Source organism: Polyodon spathula, chromosome 13 (assembly GCF_017654505.1).
Source record: "Polyodon spathula isolate WHYD16114869_AA chromosome 13, ASM1765450v1, whole genome shotgun sequence".
Classification (NCBI taxonomy): domain Eukaryota; kingdom Metazoa; phylum Chordata; class Actinopteri; order Acipenseriformes; family Polyodontidae; genus Polyodon; species Polyodon spathula.
In genome coordinates, this window is record NC_054546.1 from 25,709,210 (window position 1) to 25,735,472 (window position 26,263).

Here is a 26,263-nt window from a genome sequence, read left to right on the forward strand (position 1 = left end):
CAGAGGGAGCCGGGCCGCCGTCGCCGCCTCCGCCACCAGAGGGAGCCGGGCCGCCGTCGCCGCCTCCGCCACCAGAGGGAGCCGGGCCGCCGTCGCCGCCTCCGCCACCAGAGGGAGCCGGGCCGCCGTCGCCGTGCTACCTTGGAGATTCGGGGCCCCCTCAACCAAAGAAGGCTTGGGGGCTCCGACATCAACCCCGCCCACCAGCACCCACCATAACAGCCCACCCAAGGGACATAATTGGACTCTTGGGGGGGGGGGGGGGGGGGTTGGCCGATTGCGGCCGGTGTACGTTGTACATGGGGGGAGGTGTGTGGCAGAGCAAAGCTCTGCCCTTTTTAAATTGGCAGGGATGGGGTTAACTTCCCCTGCCTGCCTGGGTTTATTATGTTCAGGTGGCTGGGGTTGATTAGTTGATTAGGTTGATTAACGATCAATCAGCGCCCAGCCACCTGATATAAAAGGAGGCCTCTGCTTCTCATTTGGGAGAGGGAGCTGAGGAAGCAGGTTGGTTTTTTTTGGTTGTGTAGAAAGTTTGAATCCAGTGAAGGCATTGCCCAGCCTGGAAACTGTTATTTTTGTGAGTTTTGTTTTTGCTTTATTTGTGTTTGAGTATCTGTTATTTTGCCCTTGTGCACTTTTATTTTTGTGTTTATTTATAATAAAATAGTTATTTTTTTGAACTGCAGTCTGTCTCTGGGCCTCTATCCACTCGCCAGCCTGCCACAGAATGACTCTTTGACTAGTTGACGTTGTGGAACTCCTCTCTCTCCGCGAAACTAATCGACTGCACACCTGAAGAGAGAGACTTTTACTTTTAAATCCCTTTATTCTATAAAATAGAATACAATATAAAAACTAAATATAAGCCACTCTTTAAAAAAAAAAAAAAAAAAAAAAAAAAAAAAAAACAAACAAAACAAAAAAAAACAAAAAAACAAACACGGTTATTGAGTAATGTTACAGTTGTAGAGTAATGTCAGTTTTCAAGGTCAAACAACAGTCCAGTTCAACAGGATCTCAGTCTTTCAGAGAGTGTTTCTCACATGAGCAGAACAAGTTGCCTCTCCTCACTCATGGCCCATAACCCCTCCCCACTGCACCAACGTCTCTCAAAACTGTCCAGGTCATGCACCATTTTAAAATAGGCAAACTCCATCTTGATCCTAGATAGGATTTATAAAACAAGTGGCTAAAATATAATTTTTTCAGGATTTTAAAATAGCTGATTCCGCCTGACCAAGGACAAAGTGAACCAATGAGCACCTATCCCTCCGTGCAAAACTATACTTTACACTAAAAACAAAAAAACTTTTTAGTAAAAATAACCCCCAAGGAAGCCAGCAAAAACAAAAAGAAGGGCTGCACCCAAAGGCAATCCACAAACAGGTGGAAAACTGACTCCTCTGTGGGACAGAAGGGGCACTGGACACTGACCCCCGGCTCCACTCGGCTCAGATATCTATTTATGGCAAAACTGCCATGCAGCACTCTCTACTGCAGGTATCCGGAGCGCTTAGACAAGAAGCTTATAGAGTACCCTCCAGACAGGAACTTCAACAGAGACACCAAGGTGAGCCCTCAATTAGTGTCCACCACGTCTTTCAACTTATTAAAATGTTTGGTTTTCACATAGATTTCATACAATGTCTTCTTCTCAATTGTGTGGAAAGCCACTTCAGTGACCTTCCTAAGCGACAGCAGCTTTCCAACTGGCTCTTCCTCCTCCACTGTCACTGAAGGGGAGACCAGCACTGCGGGGAACAGGGGTTCCTGCTCTGGGTCCACGCGCTCCTCCAAAAACCTGCTCAAAAACTGGGAGAGTGCCAGACAGCGAGAGGCCTGAAAATCACTCAGCACCTTTCCCAGGAAACATTCTGATCTAATATTCAGTGGAGGCGTTAAAACTCTGCCGGCTTTCCAACTAAAAAGGTTAAAATCAATTAAATGCCCCAGTTTAGTAAAACCAGCTTTAAAAATCAAAGTGGATAAAAAAACAGAGCTAAAATCCTCAAATTTAAAAATGGGGTTAAAAAACAGGGACTTAAAAACCCACTCTGTGTTCAGTGATTCTTCCTACCTTGTGATCTTTAAAAGTCTCCAAGCAATTAACAGATTCTTATAAAAACCCTCCAACCCTACACCACTAAACAATCAATAGATTTTAAAAACAAATGTCTGTCAAAACCCAGCCTCCCAGCCTTCTGCAATAAACAAAATGCCAGGTCTCTCCAGCTCAGCTGCTGGGTGTACAACAGTCTTCGGGCAGCCTGCAGCCTAGACACTGTCATCTTGCTAAGGATATCAATGAGCCCCTGCCCTCCCTCCTCATGGGGGAGATACAGAACAGCCAGGCGCAGCGAGTGATGTCCGTTCCAAAAAACTGCACCAGGCATTTCTGTATCTGAATTAACAAAACCAGGGGAGGATCCAGGCACGCCAGCTTATGCCAAAGCATAGAGGCGACAAGATTGTTAATGATGAGGACCCTGCCCCTAAAAGAGAGCCAAGAGAGGAGCCACTGCCAGCTCTGCAGCCTCTCTTTCACCTTGTCCAGCAGCCCCTCCCAGTTTTGCTGCATGAGAGAACTGCTCATTTCCAAACTAAATACCAACAAGTTTGACCCCAGTTTTGTTCCAGCTTAAAACTGAAGGCACTAAACTTGCCCAGTTTACTCGTGCTGAGGTTGCCTTTTCGTACATTAGAATTACGTGACTCCAGCGCAGCGACGTCTTTGTCAGTTGTGACAAACACATTGAGTTCGTCAGCATACGCAGAGAGCTTGGTGGGGTTGCATTAGAGCATAGAGCATCTCTAAGAGGGAGTAGCCCTGCCGTATCCACCTCTGCACAGGGAAAAGGACAGTCAGACCATTATTAATCTTCACAACACTAAAAACATTGTGAAAAAGGAGTCTTATAAAAGAAGTAAAAACAAGGCTAAAACCAAAAGCTTTTAAAACACAAAACAGATATTCATGGTCAACTCTATCAAAAGCTTTTAGCTGATCAAGCAAAATTAAACCAAAATCAACATTATAGACTTTGGATACAGATATCTTAATAAAAACAAATTATCAAAGATCGATCTTGGGCACACAGTACAACTGGTCTGTGTGCACCACTGATCCAATGCTGGTCTTTAGGCGATTAGCGAGAGCCTTGGAAAGCAGTTTGTAATCGGAGCAGAGCAAGGGATCAGGGCGCCAGTTCTTGATTTTACAGAGGTCTCCTTTCTTGGGTAGCAGTGTTACCACTGCCCTGCGGCAGCTCAGTGGCATCTCCCCATCCAGAACACATTCCTGCAGGACCTGGTAAAGGGCCTCACCAACACAGCTCCAGAACTGTTTGTAGAATTCTGCAGGCAGTCTATCCAGTCTGGGAGCCTTCCTTTTGGAGACCTGTGCTACAGCCACAGTGAGCTCTGGGAATGCTAGCGGAGTCTCCAATCCACTGCTCTCCTCCTTGTCCAGGCTCGGGAGACCCTGGAGAGAGCTCCGCAAGGCTGGAGACCTCTCTTCCTCCGATTTTACTAGAGATAGGAATACCATATCCTGTATCTTGACAATTTATTCTCCAGAGGACCACTGCTCAAAAATGGGAGAACATTGGACAGTATCACCTTAGTGACTAGTGAAACCAAAGGAGACATTTCCAAAAACAAACCTTGAACATTAATCCCTTGCTCCACTAGCTGGTCAACTTGAGTTACTTGGTTAAAAAAAATATACACAGCTTTATTCACTCTCGATGCCGAACGTATGCTATTGTATCCTACAACTTCTCCCGCTGCTAACATACACTCCTCTACGGACAAGCCGCCATCCGGCAATACAATGCAGAGTGACTCAACCCCCCCCAACCCCCCAACCCCTATCGCTGGGGCTCAACCGGCAAAATGTCTTTTAATTTTTTTTTTAAACAACAAATACTTAGAAGAACACTACTTCCACACCTGCCCTACAACTCCTCACAAGCCTTGCCCACAATCCCACAATTTGAGAGAGGGAGAGATTGAGAAACTGATTAACTACACACCTGAGGAGAGAGAGAGAGAGATACTGTGAGAAACTGATGAACTACACACCTGAGTGGAGAGAGAGACTGAGAAACTGATCAACTGCACACCTGAGGAGAGAGAAATTGATCAACTGCACACCTGAGAGGAGAGAGACTGAGAAACTGATCAACTACACACTTGAGAGGAGAGACTGTGAGAAACTAATCAACTGCACACCTGAGAGAGGAGAGAGACTGTGAGAAACTGATCAACTACACACCTGAGAGGAGAGAAAGAGAAGGGACACATTCTACCCTAATTCTTCAGCCAAATTTATGACTTGATGCCACTTACAATACAGACAACTTAAAACAAGATGTAAACATGTAAACTTCATCTCCCACTGCACTGCTGGAAATTCACACTCATCACAGAGGGAAAAACTGGTAAAAATCACTTTGGGAAATATAGTTTGATAATTATAGATTACCTGCTACATGGATGAAGGCAATGTAACTGCTTCTACAGTGCTACAGAGAGTGTTATTGATCACTGATTACCTGATATTGCGATGTAAGCCGTGTTATTGATCAGTTCCAGTCCTTTCTCCTTCACGGACTCAGGGTCGAGAATAAGCTCCTCCCTCTGTAGGTCTAGCTCCTCCCCCACCGGAGACACCTCACAGCCATCGAGCGTGTGCGCCACTGCATCTGACATGAGAGCTGGGGGCATTATACATAAGAACATAAGAAGAACATAAGAAAGTTTACAAACGAGAGGAGGCCATTCGGCCCATCTTGCTCGTTTGGTTGTTAGTAGCTTATTGATCCCAAAATCTCATCAAGCAGCTTCTTGAAGGATCCCAGGGTGTCCGCTTCAACAACATTACTGGGGAGTTGATTCCAGACCCTCACAATTCTCTGTGTAAAAAAGTGTCTCCTATTTTCTGTTCTGAATGCCCCTTTTTCTAAACTCCATTTGTGACCCCTGGTCCTTGTTTCTTTTTTCAGGCTGAAAAAGTCCCTTGGGTCGACACTGTCAATACCTTTTAGAATTTTGAATGCTTGAATTAGGTCGCCACGTAGTCTTCTTTGTTCAAGACTGAACAGATTCAATTCTTTTAGCCTGTCTGCATATGACATGCCTTTTAAGCCCAGAATAATTCTGGTCGCTCTTCTTTGCACTCTTTCTAGAGCAGCAATATCTTTTTTATAGTGAGGTGACCAGAACTGCACACAATATTCAAGATGAGGTCTTACAAGTGCATTGTACAGTTTTAACATTACTTCCCTTGATTTAAATTCAACACTTTTCACAATGTATCCGAGCATCTTGTTAGCCTTTTTTATAGCTTCCCCACATTGTCTAGATGAAGACATTTCTGAGTCAACAAAAACTCCTAGGTCTTTTTCATAGATTCCTTCTCCAATTTCAGTATCTCCCATATGATATTTATAATGTACATTTTTATTTCCTGCGTGCAGTACCTTACACTTTTCTCTATTAAATGTCATTTGCCATGTGTCTGCCCAGTTCTGAATCTTGTCTAGATCATTTTGAATGACCTTTGCTGCTGCAACAGTGTTTGCCACTCCTCCTACTTTTGTGTCATCTGCAAATTTAACAAGTTTGCTTACTATACCAGAATCTAAATCATTAATGTAGATTAGGAATAGCAGAGGACCTAATACTGATCCCTGTGGTACACCGCTGGTTACCACACTCCATTCTGAGGTTTTTCCTCTAATCAGTACTTTCTGTTTTCTACATGTTAACCACTCCCTAATCCATGTACATGTGTTTCCTTGAATCCCAACTGCGTTCAGTTTGAGAATTAATCTTTTGTGCGGGACTTTGTCAAAAGCTTTCTGGAAATCTAAATAAACCATGTCATATGCTTTGCAATTATCCATTATCGATGTTGCATCCTCAAAAAAATCAAGCAAGTTAGTTAGGCACGATCTCCCTTTCCTAAAACCATGTTGACTGTCTCCCAGTACCCTGTTACCATATAGGTAATTTTCCATTTTGGATCTTATTATAGTTTCCATAAGTTTGCATATAATAGAAGTCAGGCTTACTGGTCTGTAGTTACCTGGTTCAGTTTTGTTTCCCTTTTTGTGGATCGGTATTACGTTTGCAATTTTCCAGTCTGTCGGTACCACCCCTGTGTCAAGAGACTGCTGCATGATCTTGGTTAGCGGTTTGTAAATTACTTCTTTCATTTCTTTGAGTACTACTGGGAGGATCTCATCCGGCCCAGGGGATTTGTTTATTTTAAGAGCTCCTAGTCCCTTTAACACTTCTGCCTCAGTTATGCTAAAGTTATTTAAAACTGGATAGGAATTGGATGACATGTGGAGCATGTTGTCAGTATCTTCCTTTGTAAAAACTTGTGAAAAGTAATCATTTAACATATTTGCTATTTTTTTTTCTTCCTCTACGATTTTACCATTTGTATCTCTTAAACATTTAATCTCCTCTTTGAATGTTCTCTTGCTGTTGTAATATTGGAAAAACATTTTGGAATACACACAATACAGACTCAGTAACCACAAGCTACACATTTAAACAGGCTGAGAGCTGGAGGTGTGTGGCAATGTGCCCCACCCCTATGTGTATGGGTGTGTTACACGTTGTGTGTGGTGTGTTAATGTTAGTGTATAGATATTGGTGCACAGGATAGAAATGGGTCTGTGTAGCACAAGTGATTTAAAATATATAGTTGTATTTAGGCACAGGGATTGCACAAATTAGTTCACGTGCTGGGATTCAAGTGAATAATTCATTAGTAATTGAATCCCAGCACAACAGTATATATAGATGCATGTTTCACTATCTGGGGGTTGTGTGTTCGGTGAGTGGAGAACGGGTGTGGAGAGGAGGTAAAAACTATTTAAAAGAAACAAAAAGAATAACAATTGCTACTACATGCAATTAAATAAAAAGGGAACCAGTCTACTTGGAGAAAAGATCCTCGAGCAGGTTCACAAGCATTTAAACTAGAAAGGAAGGGGGGAGAAATCAACAACAAAACAGAAGGGAGACCGCATCAAAACAAGGACAACAACTCAGGTAAACGCTAGAAGTATCAGAAACAAAATTTTAGAACTTGAAGCTACTGCACTAACAAGTAACTATGATGTGATAGGTGTTATAGAAACTTGGTTGTCTGACAGTGATGGGGATGAATATAATATTTGTGGGTATACACTGTATAGGAAAGACAGGCAGGACAGAAAGGAGGAGGGGTAGCGCTATACATAAGAAAGAGTCTTGAAGCCCAGGTGTTAAACCTGGACAAAGAAAATAAAGCCGAATCAATATGGGTCAGAATAACGGACAAAAATTAAAAGGGCATAATAACAGCAGCATGCTGTAGACAGCCAGATTCAGATGGTGAGCAAAATAATCTGACACCCTGGGATCCTTCAAGAAGCTGCTTGATGAGATTTTGGGATCAATAAGCTACTAACAACCAAACGAGCAAGATGGGCCGAATGGCCTCCTCTCGTTTGTAAACTTTCTTATGTTCTTATGTTCTTATGTTCTTATCTGTTATACAATGACATTAGAAATGCGTGTAGCAAAGGAAAAGCCATACTACTGGGGGATTTCAACTTCTCCCATATAAAATGAGAAAACCCGGTGGGGAGCATGAAGGATGAAATTGAAATGGTGGAAATGACAAATGACCGCTTCCTAACACAATTTGTCAAGGCACCGACTAGAGCGGAGGCATGCCTTGATTTAGTCTTTTCAAATAACGAAGACAGAATAACTAAAACAGAGGTCAGAGAACCACTAGCAAACTCAGACCACAACATGGTCTCATTTGAAGTGTTTTTTAAAACCCCAAAATTAATGACTAAAGCTAAGGTTTACAATTTTAGAAAAGCAAACTATGAAGGTATGAAACAGAGACTAACAGAAGTAGACTGGAGTAAAATAGAGAAAACATCCACAGAAAATGGATGACTGTTTTTCAAAAATGTAGTACTAGAGGCGCAAAACAATTACATCCCTTAAGTAGACAAACCTAAATGTAAAACTAAATTGCCAAAATGGTTTAATAGATCAATTAAAAAAAAATTCAGCGAAAAAGGCACTTTACAGAGTGTTAAAAACGGACCAAAAACAAAGTACACAGAAAGAGTACACGGAACTGCAAACGCAAGTCAAAAAGGAAGTTAGAAAGGCCAAGACAGAAATAGAAATGAACATTGCTAAGGGGGCTAAAACCAATTCCAAAATGTTTTTCCAATACTACAACAGCAAGAGAACATTCAAAGAGGAGGTTAAATGTCTAAGAGATACAAATGGCAAAATCGTAGATGAAGAAAAAAAATAGCAAATATATTAAATGATTACTTTTCACAAGTTTTCACAAAGGAGGATATGGACAACATGCCCCCCCCCCCCCATGTCATCCAGTTCCTATCCAGTTTTAAATAACTTTAGCATAACCGAGGCATAAGTGTTAAGGGGACTAGGAGTTCTTAAAATAAACAAATCCCTGGGCCAGATGAGATCCTCCCAATAGTACTCAAAGAAATGAAAGAAGTTATTTACAAACCACTAACCAAGATCATGCAACAGTTTCTTGACACAGGGGTTGTATCGACAGACTGGAAAATTGCAAACGTAATACCGATCCACAAAAAGGGAGTGGTTAACATGTAGAAAACAGAAAGTACCGATTAGAGGAGAAACCTCAGAATGGAGTGTGGGAACCAGTGGACTACCACAAGGATCAGTATTACGTCCTCTGCTATTCCTAATCTACATGAATGATTTAGATTCTGGTATAGTAAGCAAACTTGTTAAATTTGCAGACGACACAAAAATAGGAGGAGTGGCAAACACTGTTGCAGCAACAAAGGTCATTCAAAATGATCTAGACAAGATTCAGAACTGGGTAGACACATGGCAAATGACATTTAATAGAGAAAAGTGTAAGGTACTGCACGCTGGAAATAAAATATGCATTATAAATATCATATGGGCGATACTGAAATTGGAGAAGGAATCTATGAAAAAGACCTAGGAGTTTTTGTTGACTCAGAAATGTCTTCATCTAGAAAATGTGGGGAAGCTATAAAAAAGGCCAACAAGATGCTCGGATACATTGTGAAAATTGTTGAATTTAAATCAAGGGAAGCAATGTTAAAACTGTACAATGCATTAGTAAGACCTCATCTTGAATATTGTGTTCAGTTCTGGTCAACTCGCTATAAAAAAGATATTGCTGCTCTAGCAAGAGTGCAAAGAAGAGCAACCAGAATTATTCCAGGTTTAAAGGCATGTCATATGCAGACAGGCTAAAAGAATTTAATCTGTTCACAGTCTTGAACAAAGAAGACTACGCGGCGACCTAATTCAAGCATTCAAAATTCTAAAAGGTATTGACAATGTCGACCCAAGGGACTTTTTCAACCTGAAAAAAGAAACAAGGACCAGAGATCACAAATGGAGATTAGACAAGGGGGCATTCAGAACAGAAAATAGGAGGCACTTTTTTACACAGAGAATTGTGAGGGTTTGGAACCAACTCCCCAGTAGTGTTGTTGAAGCTGACACCTTGGGATCCTTCAAGAAGTTGCTTGATGAGATTCTATGTTCTATTGCTGATTTATTATATATATATATATATATATATGTGTGGTGTCACACACACACACACACATACACACACACACACACACACACACACACATATATATATATATATATATATATATATATATATATATATATATATATATATATATATATGTGTGTGTGTGTGTTTTATTTGCTGATTATATATATATATTTGTATGTGTTTTTTATCATGTAAAGCGCTTTGTGGCGTCCCCCGTTAAAAGCGCTATACAAAAATAAAGAAACATGCCTCTTTTTAAATCTTGTAAACAACACTGCAGAATTAGGAAAGAAACAATTGAGAGGATTAATTATGCGTTTACAATAAAAGGGGCGCTATTTGCAGATTTTTGCAGAGAATTGTGAGGGTCTGGAATCAACTCCCCAGTAATGTTGTTGAAGCTGACACCCTGGGATCCTTCAAGAAGCTGCTTGATGAGATTTTGGGATCAATAAGCTACTAAAAACCAAACGAGCAAGATGGGCCGAATGGCCTCCTCTCGTTTGTAAACTTTCTTATGTTCTTATGTTCTTATGTTCTTATTTAAATTACAATTGGGTAATACATAGCAGTGAACCTGTTTTAGAGCAATGAATCAGTCAACATGCCTTTATCAGTGTTTCATATACTATCCTGGTTACTATTATAATGACAGTAAAACACTAGATTTAATTTGTGGAGTACTGTACATAGGATTACTCTCACGTGACATTGCTGGACTGGTACTAAACTGTTTTGTATGTTTTACTGTTATTGTAAATGCCAGCAATAAGCTAAGCAGGTCTTTATTTGTAGACTGTGTTAGTGGAAGACTATAAATATGATTCTCACAACTGTGCTGGACATTTGGTTTTCTGAACTGTTGTAATATAATTCAAAGGTTTACCTGCTTATTTTAATGCCAGCCATGAGACAAGGGATGTCTATAAACATTTTGACAGGTATGAAGTGCTTTACTTACTATTACAGCAACAAGAGTCAGATAGAATTTTTTTTTTTTAAATTGTGGTAATATTTGTTACATTTACTTATTTTAACTACCACCATTATATTTATGTTCAACATTTAACTATTAATACGTTGATAAAAAGTGGCAATAAGTTTGAAAAACAGAATTTGGTATTCCCAAAAATGGAACAATTAGTAGCCCTAAAGATGGTTACAACTGAAAGCAGTGCAGGTGCCAGTGTTTTATGCAGTAGTATAAAGCAATTTTATGCAGGCCACCAGTTAAGCATGCAGTCTGTATCTATAATTACAACTGACAGGGCTGCATAGGATCAGAGGATGATTCAAAATCAGAGGCAAAGCCACAATAAATATCTTGCAACAAAAATATATTAAAAGGGTTAAGGCGTGGCCAAAGGTTTCTCTTTTATAAATGTACCCTCTCAGTCAAAATTGCAAGTTTCTCAGTATCTAAAAAGCTTGGAGCGAAGGCTGCACACAATGCAGACTGTGACCATAAGCTGCACACTGAAACAGGCTCAGAGCTGAGGGCAATATATATATACAGACTGAGCTACATGAGATTGAATCACAGACACATCGCACCCTCCACTGTGTAGCATGCTTGAGAGGTTAACCCTAACCCTAACCATGACCCTCCACTGTGTAGCATGCTTGAGGGGGTCTGTTTATTGCTCTTATAAGAAAACCAATATAGCCAGCAAGCCCATTTAAGAATTGCTAATCAGCCCCTGTATAAAGACTGGTTAAACTTGGGGGAATGATTTGTTTTTCGACACAGCAAGTGTGAGCAAACACAGTCAATGTGTGGACAAGCTCTGGGAAAAGTGACGGCCCAAGTGAGCAAGCCTGATATTTCAATAAGAGATAGCAAAGATGGGGCTTTGCTGCAAGAATCGCCAAGAGACAGCTTGGATTCCCAGACAAAGAATACCAAAGTCAAGAAGGGTTCTGTCTCAGCTGTATAATAACAGCCAGTAGACTGTTCGATTGCGTGTCATGTATTTATTGAACTGGTGGATACAGGAATGAGAGCAAGACGACTGAACAACGTGGGTTTGGTTTCAGAAGTGACAGCAAGATAATAATAATAATAATAATAATAATAATAATAATAATAATAATAATAATAATAATAATATAATATTTTTATATAGTGCCTTTCATAGTGGACCACCATCACAAAGCGATTTACAAGATACGAGACTAGGGTGTGTGAACTATGCATCAGCTGCAGATTCACTTACAAGAACGTCTCACCCGAAAGACGGAGCACAATCAATCAGTCAGTCTTTATTTAATATAGCACCCTTCACAATAAATTTTCACAGGGCGATTCACAACAGAACAAAACAGCAATTGTTTGGTGAGCACAAAAAACAATCAGCAATAAATATGAAAATGCAAAACTATACAGGTAAATACAAGATAATATGTGAACGACAGATTATAAAAATATGTCTTCAATCGGGCTTTAAAAACCGCTACAGCTGGTGCCTCCCTTACAGAAACTGGCAGTTGATTCCATAGTTCGGGAGCTCTAAAGTCAAATGCTCTACCTCCTGTGTTCTTTTTAAAAATGTTAAATGTCTTAAAAGCAGTCCTGCGTCCTGGGATCACAGTGGTCTTATAGGTGTGTATTGGATTAAAATATCATTTAAATATGAGGGAGCTAAACCATTTAATGCTTTGTATGTAATAAACATAACCTTAAAATCAACCGTGAACTTTACAGGGAGCCAATGTAGGGCTACCAGTACCAGGGTAATGTATTCATATCTTGTACTTCTTGTTAAAACCCTGGCAGCAGCATTCTCCACAAACTGCAGTTGAGATAAGATTGATCTGGGAATACCAGAGAACAGAGCATTGCTAGTCTAGTCTGGATGTTATAAAAGCATGCATCAACCTCTCTTGATCTTGCATGGAGAGAAAGTACCACAGCTTAGCAATATTTCTTAAATGAAAAAAGGATACTTTGGTTATCTTTCTAATATAAGGTTCAAATGAGAGATATGGATCAAAGTTACATCCAGATTTCTCATTTCAGACCTCAACTTGAAAGTCTGTCAACTTAAAAAAACATCTGAATTTGTATTGCTTATTTGATCCTAATAGCATTACCTCTGTTTTATCAGATTTTTTGACATTCCCTGTTTATTATCAGCAAGACACACAGTAAGGATATTTGCAGTTTAGATGTCACCTCTTTTAAGAGATAAATATCATTGATTGTCATCTGCATAGCAATGGAAATTGATGTCATGTCACCGGATAACACCACCCAAAGGCAGCATGTAGAGGGAGAACAAAACTGGCCCAAGAACGGAGCCTTGTGGAACACTACATTTAACTTCTGATAAACCAGAGGAATCTTTGTCAATTTTAACATATTGAAACCTATTTGAAAGATTTAAACCATCTGAAGACACAACCTGACAGTCCAACAAAATTTTCAAGACATGCAATCAGAATTGAATGGTCAATGGTATCAAAAGCCACACTTAAATCCAGAAGAATAAGAACAGAGGGCGAACCCTTGTCAGAAGACATCAACACATCATTTAACACTCTGATGAGGGCAGTCTCAGTACAGTGTTCCGGTCAAAAGCCTGACTGAAATGTTTCATTTACATTATGTACGCAAGGAATGTATTCAGTTGTTTATCTATTGCTTTCTCTAAAACTTTGGATAAAAAGGGGATGTTTGAGACAGGTCTAAAATTATTAAGAACATTTTGATCGTAAGGTTATTATCATAACCCTGGTTCCCTGAAATTGTACCCATTACACATGGGTAAAACTATTACAAGTTTATGCCAAAGTCGTGTCTACGACCGGGAAATCAGCACGCATGTCTCCACCCCCACAGGAGACAAGCTACGTGCAAGACGGCGCTCAGCGCCATACATTTTCTTCAGCCTACTGCATAGAATGTATGCAGCGACCAAAGAATTGTAGTGGCTACATTTCTACTTCAGGGAACCAGTGTTATGATAATAACCTTACGTTCCCTTTCAAGTACGAAATGTATGCCATTACACATGGATAAGTATACCTAAAGCCGTCGTAAGGACATGACCTGCAGTACAGCCAAATTTGCAAGACCGATGGCTTGCCGTACTGAAAAGACACAGTAATGTCTACAGAACGCATAATTACCTCATGAATGTGCTTCTGAATGTGGCCGAGACACCGCTGTCAGCACTCTGGTTCCAAAAGCAGGGTTATGAGGATCCAGGACATTAAGGCTGTAGAACCTTTTGAAGGTGTGAGGAGTAGACCACACCGCTGCATCGCAGATGTCAGAGACTGATGCACCCTGAAAAAATGCCCAAGAGGTAGCAAGAACCCTGGTGGAATGACCAATAACCATCTCTGGAGGAGGAAAGTTAGCTTGCTCGTAAGCAATCTTAACTGTCTCCACTATCCAATTGGACAGCCTTTGTTTTGATAGAGCTTGACCTTGGTTTTTCGCTCCAAAACATATAAATAGTTACTCAGACTGTCGCCAAGTTTTTGTCCTGTCAACATAATATGCTAGTGCCCTGACCTGGCAAAGCGCATGGAGCTGATGCTCCTCATTTGACTGGAATGGAGGAGGATGGAAAGCCTCCAATTCCACAGACTGATTGACATTGAAGGTCGATAAACATTTGGGCAGAAAGTCCGGAATTGTATGGAGCGTGACCTTAGACCTAGACTCTGTATGAACCAAACAAGCTTTTGCCACTGAAAAAGCCTGCATCTCACTAACACGTTTAGCAGATGTAATAGCGAGTAGAAATGCTGCCTTCAAAGATAGGTATTTAAGCTCTGCAAAATGCAGAGGTTCAAAGGGTGGTTTCGTGAGTGCATGCAGCGCCACATTTAACCGCCAATGAGGCACTTTGTTTTTCAAATGGAGGCTGAAACTGTGTCCTTTTAGAAACTAACTAGCCAGAAAATGAGCCCCTGGGGACACAGAGTCAGTTTTAACATGGCAACCCGAGATGGCTACCAAGTAAACCTTCAGAGTCGAGGGGGACTTATCCTCATCAAAGAGGTCCTGCAAAAACTGCAGAATGACTGGCATTGAGCAAGTTGTGGGATAAATGTGCCATGCCAAACACCAAGTTTGAAACATGCCCCACTTCATCCATATTAACAGCTGGAAATGGGGACAGCACAGACCACCTTGGTGGTTGATGTATGCTACCACAGTTGTGTTGTCTGTCCTGACCAACATGTGTCTCCCCTGCACCTCCTGGAAGAAACTCTGGAAAGCCAGAAAGACTGCCTGCAGCTCCAGGAAATTTATGTGTAGCCCCACCCAAGGGGGCTGTCACACACCTTGCGCTCCTTGTCCGTTCCACACCACGTCCCTGCCTGAACTGGAGGCGTCTGTGGTGATCACCTCTCGTCTGGTGATACTGCCCAACGGCACATCTAGACACAGGTTTGCCGGCTGTTTCCACCATGAGAGGGCCTCCATACAATGTCGAGACACCGACAGATGGAGATGTGATTGCAAGGGAAATTGACTCACGTTGCGATTGAACCACGCTTGAAGAGGACGCATACAGAGAAGATCCAAAAGAAGGGTCTGAGATGCTGATGCCATCAGGCCCAGAAGCCTATGGAAGGTGACGACCTCCAGTAACACACCAGGCTGAAACAGCCTCAGGCATGTCAGGAGCCTCTGGATTCTGTCCTCTGACAGAGTGGTGATTATGCTGCTTGAGTTCAAGCAGGTTCCTGGGTAGATGGTAGTCTGAGACGGTACCAGTTGGCTCTTTGACATGTTCACCATCAGGCCGAGCCTGTCGAGGTGAGCGGTCACCAGTTCTGTGTGGATTACTGCCTGTGCTTGAGACTAGGTACATATGAGCCAGTCATCCAGTTAGGTGAGCACTCTGATGCCTTGTAGCCTCAGGGAGTGGCAAGGATAGCCTCCATGCATCGAAAAGGAGCTAGAGAGAGGCCAAACAGCAAAACAAGGAACTCATAAATGGTCTCTTGAAAGGAGAACCACAGATATTTCCTGTGGCTGTATTTTATTGGGACATGGAAGTAGGCGTCTTTCAGGTCCACCGTAGTGAACCAGTTGCCCGGTCTGACTGATCGTAAGAGCTGTTTTATTGTTAGTATCTTGAACTTCCTGCGCCGCAAGAACAGATTGAGCTGTCTGAGGTTGAGAATGGGCCGTAGGCCACTGTCCCTTTTTGGCACCAGGAAATACCTGGAATAAAACCCGGACTCCAGATCAGAAGGGTCTACTACCTGAATAGCAACATTTTGTAACAGGGTCCTCACCTCTTGAGACACCACCAGGGCATCCTGAGGGTTGGAGACAGAAGTCATAACCACTCCTGAAAGGGGGGAAGGGCCCTTTGTGAACTGGGGTGAGCAGCTGAGCTGTATTGTAGTGAGCACCCAACTGTGGTGCTTGATCACCAGTAATCCAGGTGGCTCCTTGAATAAAATCCCTGAACCTGTGGCAGCAAACCCCTAGGGCTGCTGCTGAGCCACCGGTGAGTCTACCATTGCTCTTTGTACAAAAGGTGGTCGGCGATGTTGGCGGTGGTGCCCCCTTTGTGTTTGCCTGCCCTTCTAGTGGGGAGCCCCCCGATCTGCAGGCACTGTAGGCCGCTGAGTTTGGGGCTGCTCAGCCCTAGGGTGCCAAAGTGCCATTTGCTTCCTGGCTTGAGGAGCCTTCCTGGGCAGCAAGCGAACCAGCTCTTTGGTGGATTCGTGCGCCTTTTGGGAGCTCAGCAAAAGGTCATCCACCGCTGGACCAAACGTATGGCCCGGCGTGACCGGGGCATCCAAAAGAGAGGCCTTGTCCCCACCAGGCACTCATGCCTGGGAGAGACAAAGCTGTCGTCAAACAGCTACTAGTGCTGTGAGGCCTCGGCCAGGAGACTATCCACTGTAGAGAAGCTGCTTGATGAGATTTTGGGATCAATAAGCTACTAACAACCAAACGAGCAAGATGGGCCGAATGGCCTCCTCTCGTTTGTAAACTTTCTTATGTTCTTATGTTCTTATGTATTTGGACAGCTGCAGGAGATGGTCAGTGACCAGGTTTATCTCCTCCAGCGTCCGCTGGGGGGGGCCTGTGATTCGCTGTACAAAGGGTCGACTGGTAAGCTGCCTTCCCAGCGACAGCAAGTGGAAGCGACAGCATGGGAGAAGTACAGGCATGGAAAAGTACAGTTAACAGACTAAAAGCCACCAGGGAGATAGAAGATGATAAAAACAGCTGGCTTCAGGTAGGCAGAAACAGGGAAAAAAAGAAACTTCATCAAACACAACCACCAGAGATCAAAACATCCAACAAATTTGAGCCACTTCAAAATTTTGATGTGCACAACCAACATCAAGAGAATGAAAGGAACAACATCCAGGACCCTATTAACAGTGGTGGTCAGACAGCAAAAAGAAGGGATATCATGATTGTTGGGGACTCCATATTGAGAAACACAGCAAGTTCAGTGCGCAGTTTGGACCCCCTTACTACAACAGTGTGCTGCCTTCCAGGAGCCTCTGTCATGCAAGTCACTGAGAAAATGGACAGGCTCCTAGAACGAACAGGAGACAACCCGATAGTAGTCGTCCACATCGGTACAAACAACATTGGAAGAGACAGACCAAAATCCCTGCAAAACAAATTCAGAGAGCTAGGAAGGAAATTAAAAGAGAAAACCAACTGTGGTATTTTCTGGGATACTACCGGCACCTTGCAAAGGACCATATGGACAGCTGGAAATAATTAATCTAAAACGCATGGCTGAAGATGTGGTGCACACAGGAAGGCTTCACCTATCTTCATCACTGGACCACATTCTAAAACAAGGACTATCTATACAGGCAGGATGGACTGCATTTAAATAAAAAGGGAACCAATCTACTTGGAGAAAAGATCCTCGAGCAAGTTCAGAAGCACTTAAACTAGAAATGAAGAGGGAAGAAATCAACAAAAAACAGAAGGGAGACCACATCAAAACAAGGACAACAACTCAGGCAAGACAACCATTACATTTATTTATCTAAATGCTAGAAGTATTAGAAACAAAATTGTAGAACTTGAAGCTACTACACTAACAAGTAACTATGATGTGATAGGTGTTACAGAAACTTGGTTGTCTGAGAGTGATGGGGACGAATATAATATTTGTGGGAACAACGTGTACTCTTTCTGTGTACTTTGTTTTTGGTCCCTTTTTTCACTCAATATTTTTTTTAATTGATCTATTAAACCAATTTTGCAATTTAGTTTTAGATTTAGATTTGTCTACTTTAGCGACTTTCTGTGGATGTTTTCTCTGTTTTACTCCAATCTACTTCTGTTAGTCTCTCTTTCATACCTTCATAATTTGTCTTTCTAAAATTGTATACCTTAGCTTTAGTCATAACTTTTGGGGTTTTAAAAAGCACTTCAAGTAAGACCATGTTGTGGTCTGAGTTTGCCAGTGTTTCTCTGACCTCTGTTTTAGTTATTCTGTCTTTGTTATTTAAAAACACTAAATCAAGGCATGCCTCCCCTCTAGTCGATGCCTTGACAAATTGCGGTAGGAAGCAGTCGTTTGTCATTTCCACCATTTCAATTTCACCCTTCGTGCTACCCACGGGGTTTTCCCATTTTATATGGGGGAAGTTGAAATCCCCCAGTAGTATGGCTTCTCCTTTGCTACACGCATTTCTAATGTCATTGTATAACAGATTATTTTGCTCACTGTCTGAATCTTGTGGTCTATAGCATGCTCCTATTATTATGCCCTTTGAATTTTTGTCCATTATTCTGACCCATATTGATTCAGTTTTATTTTCTTTGTCCAGGTTTAACACCTGGGCTTCAAGACTGTTTCTTATGTATAGCGCTACCCCTCCTCCTCTTCTGTCCTGCCTGTCCCACAAATATTATATTCGTCCCCATCACTTTAGCTCCTCAGGAGTCCCCGAGGCAGCAAGGGACAAGAAGTCATTCTGTCCCCACTCTAGCATTAAAACAGCCGCTTGCACCACAGGGAAAGCAGGGGCTGGTTGCGCCGGGCGCACCTCCGTCAGTGCTTTTAACATCTGGCTCTGGGCTGAGATGGCTTCCCACATGTGATCCATTTGGGCCTTAATAGCCGGGTCACTTGGGGAATGGCGACGGCTGGCCTTCTTACTTAGAACCCCTAGACCGGGGGTGGGTGGGTGGGGGGGGGGGGGTTAGGAGGAAAAGGATGAGGTCAATGATGAAGCTGCGAAGGGGCTACTGCCTCTGCGTTGTCGTTTCCTAGCTGCCGCCAGCGGTGTCGTCCACCACGGTGAGGAAGACACATGACATATCTCTCTGAGAGGAGATCGAGGGAGCAGGTTCTGCAAAATGTTTGCTCCTGCGCTCGACCGACTGTCTGGAAAGTAGTGCACAGAACTCACTCGTGGAGTGATTGCATAAAGCCTGCTGAGCATGCTCAGCATCAAGATACCGCACACATTCCTTGTGCTTATCCTCTGAAGGGATAGGCTTCTTGCAGGTTGTGCAAGCATGGAAGCCAGGCATTTTTACAGCAAGACTGTAGTAATGCACACGGATAGTAACAGGCACGGTATAAAATACAGCACAATGCTACAGTGTGCTACAGTGCACTGTGTAGTGCGGTACACTAAAAAGCACAGACCAACCTGGTGCAGGAGCACAGTACGGTATACGGGGCACAATATGTTGCACGTACAGTATGGTGCACAGATGAACGGTATGGTACACAATACTTGCACTGTGCCGTACTGTATGGTGTGGTACGGTACGGTGCGGTGCACAGAGGCACAGTATGGTACACGGGGGCACATTACGTGGTACGTTACGGTGCAGTACGGTATACGCGGCACAGTAGTTTGCACGGTATGGTACAGTACGGTGTGGTGCGGTGCGGTACGGTGCACGCTACAGTGTACGTTTGGTACTGGCAGGGCTAAAAGTAAACTGCGCGTGACCAAGGCAGTAATGCAGGGATGCAATGCAAGAACCTGCTTACAGTTTTTTTCCCACTAACAAGCCTTCACAAAATGGTGCCAAAGCTATCCGCTATTGTGGCATGGGCAGCAGAGTAAAACTCTGTAACTGTTTGGCTACAGTCCGCAAGTTAGCCTGTGCAGCCCGAGAGCTAACACAGTGCCCGACCAGGAGCGCAGGCTTGTAAGCAATAAGCAGTAAGCCGCGTGCCCAGTACTGGAATAAAAGGGGAAAAACACAAATACAGCAATTGCAACCACAATATATTTAAAAACGTAGTTGAAAAATTACACTTTACTTGTAAAAACAAGACTAATAAAACTCCAACGGGATTTAAGGTAGAACAGAGGTATTAATGAATAATACTGTGTTACCGATGTGCGAGAGCAGGGCAGGCAAGCATGGTGCTGCCACAAGCCATAAGGCTGAGTAAAGAGACTCACGGTAAAAAACACAAAATATTTAACAACTTTTTTATTTCAGTGACTTATCCCAGAGGGACAAAACAAGCAGAAATAAAATAAGATAGAGTAAGGCTAAAAGGCTAAAAAAGAAATGGCGCTGAGCGGCGTCTTGCACGTAGCTTGTCTCCTGTGGGGGTGGAGACAGGCGTGCTGATGTCATGGGCGTAGACGCGACTTTGGTAGAAGTGTTCAGTGGAATCAAGTGTAATAGGTTAACCCATGTGTAATGGAATACCTTTTGTACTTGAAAGGGAATAGGGTTGTTTTTTTAAGCAGTGGCTTTATTACAGTAACTTTTAAGGAGTTGGGGACAGTACCAGATGACAGGGAACCATTTACAATACTTAAAACCATGCTATCTATTTTAGAAAATACTTCTTTACATAATTTAGTGTGAATAGGATCAACCGCACATGTAGTTCATTTTGTCCTATTAACTGAATCAGTTAGATCAAGTTGGTTAATAAGAGCAACAGATGCAAAGGTTTGATCTGCTTTAGCATGGTATGGATAACTAGTTTTACCAGTATAACAGAATGTTTCATCAAGGTTGAGTGTGCTATTTGATACCTGATTTCTTATATTAATAATGTTATTGTTAAAATGATCCAGGAAGTCATCACAGCCTGCTGGTAGCTGGGTATTTATGGTCTACTCCGTTTATGTCTTAGTTTTACAATTGTTTCAAAGAGAAAGTGAGGATTATTTTTATTTGTTTCTATCTTCCCAGCGACAGCGAGTGGAAGCGACAGCGAGTGGGAGAAGTACAGGCGTGGAAAAGTACAGAGCAGTTTCGAAGCAGAAAGGAGAAATTGCATCTCGAGTTGCTTTAATCAGAAAACAGGGGACATTGGGGAAACACAGCCGCGTGTGTTTTTCTGATAACAAACAAGCTGAAACTCGGAGCAGCTGATTCAAATTCAGCGCCGTTTTGAGACACGGGCGAGGGGAGGAGACGACAGCACAGCAGAACAACGCAGTTAAACGAGGCAGTCTTCCCAGCGACAGCGAGTGGAAGCGACAGCGAGTGGGAGAAGTACAGGCGTAGAAAAGTACAGAGCAGTTTCGAAGCAGTTTGAAAGCAGGTTGACAGCTGCAGAAGAAACTAAACTTCAAAAAAAAAACCTCAACATGGTCTTCAAGCCTGTAATCTGTGACACCTGCTTGATGTGGGAAATCCGAGAAAACCCAGCGGAGCTAAACCAAGTGTGCGTAAAGTGCCGCGCGATCCAGGATTTGCATAAACTAGTAAGTATGCTAGAAATGGAGCTGGAAGAAGTGAGACAGCAACAGGATCTTGAGGAACTGGCACACCCACAATTCATGGAAGTCTGCATCACCCCTAACAGACTGAAAGCCACCAGGGAGATAGAAGGTCAGAACAGCTGGGTTCAGGTAGGCAGAAGCAGGGAAAAAAAGAAACTTCGTCAAACACAACCACAGAAATCAAAACAACCAACAGATTTGAGTCACTTCAGAATTGTGATGAGCAGAACCAACAACAAGAGAATGAAAGGAACAACATCCAGGACCCTATTGACAGTGGTGACCAGACAGCAAAAAGAAGGGAGGTCATGATTGTTGGGGACTCCATATTGAGAAACACAGCAAGTTCAATTCGCAGTTTGGACCCCCTTACTACAACAGTGTGCTGCCTTCCGGGAGCCTCGGTCAAGCACATCACTGAGAACGTGGACAGGCTCCTAGAACGAACAGGAGACGACCCGGTAGTAGTCGTCCACATCGGTACAAACAACATTGGAAGAGACAGACCAAAATCCCTGCAAAACAAATTCAGAGAGCTAGGAAGGAAATTAAAAGAGAAAACCAAAACTGTGGTATTTTCTGGTATACTACCCGCACCTTGCAAAGGACCATATGGACAGCTGGAAATAATTAATCAAAACGCATGGCTGAAGACGTGGTGCACACGGGAAGGCTTCACCTATCTTGATCATTGGACCACATTCTACAACGAGGACTATCTGTATAGACGGGATGGACTGCATTTAAATAACAAGGGAACTAGTCTACTCGGAGAAAAGATCCTCGAGCAGGTTCGGAAGCATTTAAACTAGAAAGGAAGGGGGGAGAAATCAACAAAAAAAACAGAAGGGAGACCGCATCAAAACAAGAACAACAACTCAGGTAAGACAACCATTAAATGTATTTATCTAAATGCTAGAAGTATCAGAAACAAAATTCTAGAACTTGAAGCTACTGCACTAACAGGTAACTATGATGTGATAGGTGTTACAGAAACGTGGTTATCTGAGAGTGATGGGGATGAATATAATATTTGTGGGTATACACTGTATAGGAAAGACAGGCAGGACAGAAGAGGAGGAGGGGTAGCGCTATACATAAGAAACAGTCTTGAAGCCCAGGTGTTAAACCTGGACAAAGAAAATAAAACCGAATCAATATGGGTCAGAATAACAGACAAAAATTCAAAAGGCATAATAATAGGAGCATGCTATAGACCGCCAGATTCAGACGGTGAGCACAATAATCTGTTATACAATGACATTAGAAATGTGTGTAGCAAAGGAGAAGCCATACTAATGGGGGATTTCAACTTCCCCCAAATAAAATGGGAAAACCCGGTGGGTAGCGCGAAGGATGAAATAGAAATGGTGGAAATGACAAATGACTGCTTCCTAACACAATTTGTGAAGGCACCCACTAGAGGGGAGGCATGCCTTGATTTAGTCTTTTCAAATAACGAAGACAGAATAACTAAAACAGAGGTCAGAGAACCACTGGCAAACTCAGACCATAACATGGTCTCATTTGAAGTGTTTTTTAAATCCCCAAAAGTAAAGACTAAAGTTAAGGTTTACAATTTTAGAAAAGCAAACTATGAAGGCATGAAACAGAGACTAACAGAAGTAGATTGGAGTAAAATAGAGAAAACACCCACAGAAGAAGGATGGTTGTTCTTCAAAAACGTAGTACTAGAGGCGCAAAACAATTATATCCCTAAAGTAGACAAATCTAAATGTAAAACTAAATTGCCAAAATGGTTTAATAGATCAATTAAAAAAAATATTCAGCGAAAAAAGGCACTTTACAGAGCATTAAAAAAGGACCAAAAAGAAAGTACGCAGAAAGAGTACACGGAACTGCAAACGCAAGTCAAAAAGGAAGTTAGAAAGGCCAAGAGAGAAATAGAAATGAACATTGCTAAGGGAGCTAAAACCAATTCCAAAATGTTTTTCCAATATTACAACAGCAAGAGAACATTCAAAGAGGAGATTAAATGTTTAAGAGATACAAATGGCAAAATCGTAGAGGAAGAAAAAAAAATAGCAAATATGTTAAATGATTACTTTTCACAAGTTTTTACAAAGGAAGATACTGACAACATGCCCCACATGTCATCCAGTTCCTATCCAGTTTTAAATAACTTTAGCATAACTGAGGCAGAAGTGTTAAAGGGACTAGGAGCTCTTAAAATAAACAAATCCCCTGGGCCGGATGAGATCCTCCCAGTAGTACTCAAAGAAATGAAAGAAGTAATTTACAAACCGCTAACCAAGATCATGCAGCAGTCTCTTGACACAGGGGTGGTACCGACAGACTGGAAAATTGCAAACGTAATACCGATCCACAAAAAGGGAAACAAAACTGAACCAGGTAACTACAGACCAGTAAGCCTGACTTCTATTATATGCAAACTTATGGAAACTATAATAAGATCCAAAATGGAAAATTACCTATATGGTAACAGGGTACTGGGAGACAGTCAACATGGTTTTAGGAAAGGGAGATCGTGCCTAACTAACTTGCTTGATTTTTTTGAGGATGCAACATCGATAATGGATAATTGCAAAGCATATGACATGGTTTATTTAGATTTCCAGAAAGCTTTTGACAAAGTCCCGCACAAAAGATTAATTCTCAAACTGAACGCAGTTGGGATTCAAGGAAACACATGTACATGGATTAGGGAGTGGTTAACATGTAGAAAACAGAAAGTACTGATTAGAGGAAAAACCTCAGAATGGAGTGTGGTAACCAGCGGTGTACCACAGGGATCAGTATTAGGTCCTCTGCTATTCCTAATCTACATTAATGATTTAGATTCTGGTATAGTAAGCAAACTTGTTAAATTTGCAGACGACACAAAAGTAGGAGGAGTGGCAAACACTGTTGCAGCAGCAAAGGTCATTCAAAATGATCTAGACAAGATTCAGAACTGGGCAGACACATGGCAAATGACATTTAATAGAGAAAAGTGTAAGGTACTGCACGCAGGAAATAAAAATGTACATTATAAATATCATATGGGAGATATTGAAATTGGAGAAGGAATCTATGAAAAAGACCTAGGAGTTTTTGTTGACTCAGAAATGTCTTCATCTAGGCAATGTGGGGAAGCTATAAAAAAGGCTAACAAGATGCTTGGATACATTGTGAAAAGTGTTGAATTTAAATCAAGGGAAGTAATGTTAAAACTGTACAATGCACTTGTAAGACCTCATCTTGAATATTGTGTGCAGTTCTGGTCACCTCGCTATAAAAAAGATATTGCTGCTCTAGAAAGAGTGCAAAGAAGAGCGACCAGAATTATTCTGGGCTTAAAAGGCATGTCATATGCAGACAGGCTAAAAGAATTGAATCTGTTCAGTCTTGAACAAAGAAGACTACGTGGCGACCTAATTCAAGCATTCAAAATTCTAAAAGGTATTGACAGTGTCGACCCAAGGGACTTTTTCAGCCTGAAAAAAGAAACAAGGACCAGGGGTCACAAATGGAGTTTAGAAAAAGGGGCATTCAGAACAGAAAATAGGAGACACTTTTTTACACAGAGAATTGTGAGGGTCTGGAATCAACTCCCCAGTAATGTTATTGAAGCTGACACCCTGGGATCCTTCAAGAAGCTGCTTGATGAGATTTTGGGATCAATAAGCTACTAACAACCAAACGAGCAAGATGGGCCGAATGGCCTCCTCTCGTTTGTAAACTTTCTTATGTTCTTATGTTCTAATACCATGATCTAGCTAAAGACAGAGCAACCTTATATTTAATCAGACTACCTTTCCAGGCAACATAAAAAGTTGTATCATTGAACCACAGGGATGATCTTTTGAAAGCTACTTTTTTGTTTTAAGAGGTGCCACAGTATCCAAGATGCTACCAAAGGTGGAGTTGTAGCTGTTCACCAATACATTGACTGATCCTGAATGAATAGGTACTCAAGTGGATAAAGCTTCCAAGAATTTTTCAGTAGTGGAGGAATTTAGGGAACGAGTTTGAATACAGTATTCTAGGGGTTTTATTGGGCTAGGTATTACCAGTTCCATAACAATAGCAAAATGGTCAGAGATTGCAAGATCACTGATAGACAAATTCTGAATGTCAAGACCACGGGTGATAATTAGATCAAGTGTATCAGCATGGATGTGAGTCAGGCCCGATACGTGTTGAACATAACCAACAGACTCGAGCAAACTCATAAAGTCCTTTCCAAGGGGATCTCCATCTACATCAACATGCACATTGAAGTCACCTAGAACCGCAATTCTATCATGCCTGACAGCGAGCGTCAATAAGAGTTCGCCAAACTCAGACAAGAACAGAGAGTTGGGTTTAGGGGGGAGGTAAAGAACAACAACATAAATGGGAATAGGACAACTAACAGCAAAAAATAGAATTTCAAATGAAAAGTATCCATCTACATCTTTATGAATAAGGTTAAACTCATTCCCAAATATTGTAGCGAGGCCACCGCCCCGACCTGTAGTGCGTGCTTTCTGATAAAATGAGAAACCAGATGGACAAGCCTCTACTACTGCTATATTATCATCTTGTTTTAACCAAGTTAGAATATCCAACTTTGTTTCCAAAATGAAATCGTTAATTAACAGAGACTTGTTACCAAGAAATCTTGCATTGAATAATGCTAACTTGAGAGAGGATAGTGCCGGGCTACTGGAACTGCCCCCTGTTGAAGTTTTAATTTTGATTAGATTTGCAGTACAAGACACTCTTGAAGATTGGTAGTTTACAGCAAGGGGCAGATATTATGTCAATATTATATTTAGCTGGTGAATTAATTGGGGCACCTCTAGCCAATGTAATAAGTTGTGCATTTTTACAGTAATTTTCTATATTTTGTGTTAGTAAAAATGAGCCTCTTCTGTTTGGGTGAAGACCATCTCTTTTAAAGAACCCAGGTCTCTCCCAAAACCTATCACAGTT

The 26,263-nt window shown here is 41.9% G+C and overlaps 1 protein-coding gene across 17 annotated transcripts in view; it reads right to left on the reverse strand.

Annotated features, from left to right (window-relative positions):
- LOC121325764 (calsyntenin-3-like) overlaps positions 1–26,263 on the reverse strand; it is a 133,883-nt gene that overhangs the window by 51,732 nt on the left and 55,888 nt on the right. For all 17 annotated transcript variants that reach the window (XM_041268746.1, XM_041268737.1, XM_041268740.1 and 14 more), the window contains exon 16: positions 4,560–4,721. In XM_041268746.1, coding sequence (XP_041124680.1) covers positions 4,560–4,721 — 162 coding nt within the window. The remainder of the gene's footprint in view (positions 1–4,559; positions 4,722–26,263) is intronic.